This window comes from Nicotiana sylvestris, chromosome 2 (assembly GCF_000393655.2).
Source record: "Nicotiana sylvestris chromosome 2, ASM39365v2, whole genome shotgun sequence".
NCBI classification, from domain to species: Eukaryota; Viridiplantae; Streptophyta; class Magnoliopsida; order Solanales; family Solanaceae; genus Nicotiana; species Nicotiana sylvestris.
In genome coordinates, this window is record NC_091058.1 from 169,620,500 (window position 1) to 169,627,707 (window position 7,208).

At 40.6% G+C, this 7,208-nt stretch overlaps 1 protein-coding gene across 1 annotated transcript; it reads left to right on the forward strand.

Moving 5' to 3' along the window:
* Positions 1-734: 734 nt before the first annotated feature.
* Positions 735-1,664, forward strand: LOC138885956 (uncharacterized). Its single transcript, XM_070166969.1, has one exon. It carries the CDS (start codon positions 735-737, stop codon positions 1,662-1,664), a length of 930 nt encoding a protein of 309 aa, XP_070023070.1.
* Positions 1,665-7,208: the final 5,544 nt, after the last annotated feature.

Here is a 7,208-nt window from a genome sequence, read left to right on the forward strand (position 1 = left end):
ACAAAGTACTCACATCATTTCAAGTAATGTGATCAAGATGTACCAAATGAGCTTTATACAAAAATGTCACTAGAAGGGTTCTGTTTCTCATTCAAGCCTCTTGCAAAAATAGAGAAACAAATCCTCACAAGCTTGAAGAACAAGGTTGAACACTACTACGGACTAGTTCCTAAAAGATAGACTGTTGTTGTCCTAGTTGAGTTGTAACCTTGTTATTGTACTTACTGTATCTCCTAAACTGCTTACCTAGAAGCATTTTGATTAGGAATCCTCTTGTAAATCCATAAACTCCTTGAGTTTATGTTGTGACTAGGTTTAGTTATAAGGAAAAGTCTTTGTAATCGTAGAGTTACAAAGTGGCTTGTGGTGATAGCATCACAAGTTAGAAAAAACCTTGTAACTAGGATAGTCACAAAGTGGCTTGTGGTAAAGGTACCACAAGTTAGTTGAGTAAATCCTTTGCAATAGGAATTATTGTAAAGTAGCTTGTAATAGGTAGATTACAAGTTAGTGAAATTAAAAGCCTACAGGTGTAGGTCGTGGTATTTTGATCCCCTTGTGTAGGATTTTTCCACGTAAAAATCCTCTGCCTCATTTACATACTGTTTTATTAAGTGCTCTCAGTAAAACCTTGTAGAGGACCAGGTACTCTACGATTTGGTGGACCCATACAAACTAACAATTGGTATCAGAGCAGGTTCCTCCTATTAGGCTAACACCTAGGAAGGATCCTCATGGCGGCTCCACTAAATTTTGAAGAAGGTCAATCCATATACCGACCCCCCAAGTTTGATGGAAAATGTGATTGGTGGTGGAAAGCTAGAATGCATGATTTCATCATGGCTGAGGATTGTGAGCTTTGGGATATCATTTGCGATGGTCCTTATGTTCCAATCAAGGTACTAGATGAATTTCCATTTTCAATGGAAAAAACCAGCAAAGAATACACTGAAGCAGACGAGAAAGCTGTGGAGAAGAATTTTTATGCCAAGAAAATTCTGGTATGTGGAATGGGACCTAAAGAGTACGCTATAATCTCTACCTGTGACACTGCAAATGAAATATGGGAGACCTTGCAAACAGCTCATGAGGGAGCTACACAAGTAAAATATTCTGAAGATAAATCTAATACTGATAATAGTTCCATGATGATGGTTGAAGGCGAGGAGACTGGATATGACTCAACTTTTGCTTTGATGGCTCAATCAGATGACGATGAAGACAATGGCAACAAAGAGGTAAACTTCAAGGATGTTCAGAGAAATTTGAAATCCTATTCTCCAAAAAAACTCATGTGTTTAGCTGATGTTTTAATCACTGCCTTTTGTAGTCTTGCAGAGGATAGGGATTCCTTGATCTTAGAACTAGAAGAATCTGAACATACTGGAGAAGACTTGGTGGCTGCAGTTACTGACCATAAGAAAATCATTAAAATCCTTAAAAAAGAAAAGAGTGATCTGTTGGCAGAAATTGCAGACCAAAGGGTAACAATAGTAAAACCATGGACCAAGTCAAAACCTGAAAGTTCTGAAAGAGGAAAGGAGATAGCAAGTGATGAATACCTTAGGCTTGAAGATGAGGTGAAAGCTATGAGATGTAGGATGTGTGCTGAAATTAAGAAAAAACGAGCTCATCCAAACCAATCTAGAAGGAGTAATGAATGATCTTGAAAGGTCTTTAAAGCGGACCTGGTCCTCAGAAGCTACCACTGTCTTGCTTACTAATGATAGTGAAATAAGGCAGGGAGCAAGGTTCCAAAGGGAGAAAATTCCTCACAACCCTCACAGTAAGTGCGTCACTGTCTCTGATAACTGGCCTCGTACCCAATGTAAGAACACTGGGCGCTTCAAGGAAGGTGTCCAGGCCAAGAATCAATTAGTTCAAAAAGACAAAGTGGTTACTGAAATCATGACCACAAAAGAGGGACCAGGTTCCACTCACAAAAAATGCACATTACCTGCATGGACTAAGAGAGCTCTTATTCATCCTCTTGCTTACTACAAGGGACCCAAACTTGTTTGGGTTCCTAAAACTAATTCATAATCTCTTGTGCAGGGAACAGTAAAAGGAAGCGGCCAACAATGGTTCATGGATAGTGGATGTTCGAAACACATGACTGGGAACACCACATACTTTCTTTCACTAAAAGTCCTGCAATGAGGGAGTGTATCCTTTGGCAATGGCAAAAGGGGTACATTCTTGGAGTTGGAAAAGTTGGGAAGTCACTCACTCATTCTATTGAAAATGTATACTATGTTAATGGGCTTAAGTACAGTCTCCTGAGTGTTTCTCAAATCTGTGATAAAGGAAACAAGGTGTAATTCATGTCCAAAATATGTATAGTCACTGACCTTGTGACCGGTGAAATAGTACTGGTGGCCAAAAGATACAAGAACATCTATGTTGCTGATTTCGAATTTTTACAGAGTGGTGATCTGAGTTGTCTGAAAGCGGTTGACGATGATGCTGAACTATGGCACAGAAGACTGGGCCATGAAAGCTTTTCCCTTCGGAACAAACTAATTTAGAAGGACCTGGTCCATGGTCTGCCTATGTCATAATTCAAGATTCAAAAAGTCTGTGAGGCCTGTGCTAGGGGAAAACATGTAAAGTCCTCTTTTAAATCTAAAAGAGATGTGAGCACCTCAAAGCCACTTGAGCTCCTGCATATGGATCTGTGTGGACCTATGAAGGTGCAAAGCAAAGGAGGAAAGAGCTACATTTTCGTAATCGTGGATGACTGTTCCAGATTTACATGGACTCTATTTCTCAGAACAAAAGATGAAACTGTTGAAGTATTTGTGGTCTTCGTGAAGAAAATCCAGGTGAAGATGGAGTCTAGAGTTGTATGCATTAGAGCAGATCATGGGACAGAATTTGACAATGTCAAATTTGATGAATTCTGTAATGAAAATGGCATCACTCACATTTCTCAGCTCCCAGATCTCCCCAACAAAATAGAGTAGTAGAAAGGAAGAACAAAACTCTGGAAGAAATGGCAAGAACAATGCTGATTGACAGTGGAATTGCAAAGAATTTCTTGGCTGAAGTTGTCAACACTGCCTGCTACTTAGTGAATAGGTGCATGATCAGATCACTTCTGAATAAGACCCCGTATGTATTGTTGAATGGGAGAAAACCCAAGCTAACTCATCTAAGAACATTTGGATGCAAATGCTATGTTCTCAACAATGGAAAGGATCAACTTGGTAAATTCGATGCCAAGAGTGACGAAGGAATATTTCTTGGGTACTCTTCTCAAAGCAAGGCTTACAAGATATATAACAAGCAGACTCAATGTGTTGAGGAGAGTGTCCATGTTATCTTTGATGAATCTTATCCATCAGTTGAGAAGAGTGCTGAGGAATATCAAGATGGAGAACCCTTACTCGTTCCTGGTGAAGTCATTAAAATGACAAATGGAAAGGGAGATATGATGAGTCGAGAAAAGGATCCAAATGAAAAAAACGCTGCCTCATCATCAACAGAACCAAACACCTTAATTACAACCACAGAAGCTAAAGAAAGGGTGGTTGATGCAGTTCAGGGAACTCCACTAGCACCTCAAAGAAGGATAGAGGAAAATCACAAACATACCTTCCTCCTCTCAGAATGAACCTCAGGCGTCCAACTGGAGACACCAAAGCTCTCACCCTATAGACAACATCATCACTCCTCTAGATTCTGGAGTACAAACCAGGTCAAGAGCTAGAAATTCACTTACCTTCTCAGCTTTTCTCTCCTAGATAGAACCCAAAAATATCAAAGAAGCCTTGAAAGATGCAGATTGGATTGCAGCCAAGACGAGCTGCATCAGTTTGAGAGAAACAATGTGTGGCACCTGGTACCTAGACCACCAGATCGAACCATTATAGGAACCAGGTGGGTATTCAGAAACAAGATCGATGAACATGGAATTACCACAAGGAACAAGGCCAGGCTAGTGGTCCAATGATTCAATCAAGAGGAAAGGATTGACTATGATGAAACATTTGCTCCAGTGGCTCGCATGGAATCTATCAGAATTCTAATCGCTTTTGCATCTCATATGGAATTTACCTTGTTCCAAATGGATATCAAGAGTGCCTTTTTGAATGGACTCCTTAAGGAAGAAGTCTATGTGAAGCAACCCCTAGGATTTGAATGTCATGAGCACCCTGAATATGTGTTCAAACTGGACAAAGCTTTGTATGGGCTAAAGTAGGTTCCTCGAGCTTGGAATGAAAGACTATCAAAGTTCCTCTTAGAAAATGGTTTTAAAAGAGGGAAAATTGACAACACTCTTTTCTTAAAGAAACGAGGAAGGAACCTGCTCATTGTTCAGGTTTATGTTGATGATATCATTTTTGGAGCAACAACTGACTCTCTGTGTGAAGAAATTGCAAAACTTATGGGAAGTGAATTTTAAATGCGCATGATGGGAGAATTAAACTTCTTCTTGGGTCTTCAAGTAAAAAAGTCCCCAAAGGGTACTTCCATTTGTTAGCAAAAATACATCAGGGAACTCTTGAAGAGGTTTGACATGGAAGCATCAAAGGTGATAGACACTCCCATTGCAACTGCCACTCGACTGGACATGGATGAAACTGGATCTCCAATGAATCAAACAATGTATATAGGCATCATTGGATCTCTCCTCTATCTCACTGCCAGTCGACCTAATATTGTTTTCAGTGTGGGGCGGTGTGTGAGGTTTCAATCCAGTCCCAAGAAATCTCACTTGAAGGTTGCCAAAAGAATACTGAGATATCTCAAAGGAACGCAGGACCTGGTACATTATTTTGTACTGACATCCCTTTTTCGGGGGTGCTGTATTTCATGCATGCAGGCTCAGATAGACAGACGGGTAGACCTCCTCAGTAGGTGTTGCCCGAGTTCAGCCTGATTAGTAAGCTCTACATCCTTCGGAGTTGCCGGGTCTAGAGTTTTGTGTGCATCTTATGTATATATGTATATATGTTATGGGTAGGTCAGGGCCCTATTCCGATCATAGTACATCCATCAGTTGAGGCTTGTAGACATATCCTGTCAGTTAGTGCAGTATGTTGGGCTTGTAGGCCTTATATGTATATTTTGTTGGTTTGTCAACTGTAGTAGTTATGACGGCCTTATCGGCCCAGCTTTATATTGATATTTAGTCAGCATTAGTTTCTGTTCAATTTTATATTTTGCTTCGTAATTTTGTCTTGCACTGTGGCCCCGTAGCCAAAGTATGTGATAGACTTTAAATAATCTTTCCCTATGTTTTGATGATCTAAAAAACTTCATGTCAAGAACCAGATAGGGAACCTGACCTACTTGGAGTGATGCAAGCTTTAACGGATTCCAGCTAAAGGTGAACTACTACAGCTTCAGGAGCTAGGAACCCACACAAGGACCTGATGCACTTATGGTTTCCTTATAGCAGTACAAAGTCAATTGGACACAGCTGAAAATGAAGTGACTGACGACATTATTTCTGCCGCACTACACTACACTGTCCGCCCACTCATTCTCTAACCAAACAAAGTACTCACTTCATTTGAAGTGATGTGATCAAGATGTACCAAATGAGCTTTATACAAAAACATCACTGGAAGGGTTCTGTTTCTCATTCAAGCCTCTTGCAAAAATAGAGAAACCAATCCTCACAAGATTGAAGAACAAGGTTGAACACTATTGCGGACCAGTTCCTAAAAGATAGACTGTTGTTGTCCTAGTTGATGAGTTGTAACCTTGTTATTGTACTTACTATATCTCCTAAATTGCTTACCTAGAAGCATTTTGATTAGGAATCATCTTGTAAATTCGTAAACTCCTTGAGTTTATGTTGTGACTAGTTTTAGTCATAAGGAAATATTTTTGTAATCGTAGAGTTACAAAGTGGCTTGTAGTGATAACATCACAAGTTAGAAAAAGCCTTTGTAATTAGGATAGTCACAAAGTGGCTTGTGGTAAAGGTACCACAAGTTAGTTGAGTAAATCCTTGCAATAGAAATTATTGTAAAGTGGCTTGTAATAGGTAGATTACAAGTTAGTGAAGTTAAAAGCCTACAGGTGTAGGTCGTGGTTTTTTGATCCCCTTGTGTGAAATTTTTCCACGTAAAAATCCTCTGCCTCATTTACAAACTGTTTTTTTAAGTGCTCTCTGTAGAACCTTGTAGAGGACCAGGTACTCTACGATTTGGTGGACCCATACAAACTAATAATATGACATTATATGTTGAGAGTCCCTTAGTCGCAAGTTGGTACATAAGGTTAGGTGAGTCACCGGGTGCCAATCTCGCCCCCAAGTTCGGGGAGTGACAAACTTGGTATCGGAGCAGTTCTATCCTAGGGAGTCTACAAGCCGTGTCTAGTAGGGTCTTGTTTATAGATGTGTTGTGCACCATATTATATAAGCACGAAACTACATGGCATTTAGGAGTTGGTTACCCTTCTTTCAAATCAAAATCGAGTTATAGAACTGAGTTATAGGAAATTTGAGTTAAACTTACATGTTGGTATTTTCATGCACAGATGACGGTGACTAGGAAAACTACGATTAGCCAGAGGAGAGATACACCAGCAGCTGAGGGGGCCAGCAGGGTACCCCCAATAGATGGGGCCCAATGTGAGGCACAAGGCGAGACCCCTACTCAGCCATAACGAGCTCCTCCACCATGTGAGCATATTCCTATGGATACCGCACATCCAGTTCCCCCTCCACTTCCATCAGATCATGACTTGTGGAGTCCGGTGTATTTGTTGACACAATTGGTAACTACCCAGCAATAGGCTAGGGCATCAGCTAGTGCAGGATTTTTTGAGGGGTCTGGGAGTTCAAGGGTCCGAGAGTTTATTGCTTTGGGTCCCCCAGTGTTCGTGGGGACAGATCAGAGGAAGGACCAAAAAAATTTCATAAATTAGCTTCACAGGATCTTTCGGGTTATACATGCCACGGAGAAAGAAGCAATTGAGCTAGAAGCTTTTTAACTCCGAGATATAGCCGTCCTTTGATACGAGGGATGGGAGAGGTCTAGGAGACGTGATGCACCTCCAGCTATTTGGGAGAATTTTTCAGATGCCTTCCTTGACCAATACTTACCGTGAGAGATCCAGCAAGCTCGAGTCGATCATTTTCTAGCCCTCAAGCAGAGCAATATAAGTGTTCGAGAGTATAGTCTCCGTTTTGACTCATTGGCTAGATATGCACCATCCATAGTTGCTACTATACGGGATAGGATTCA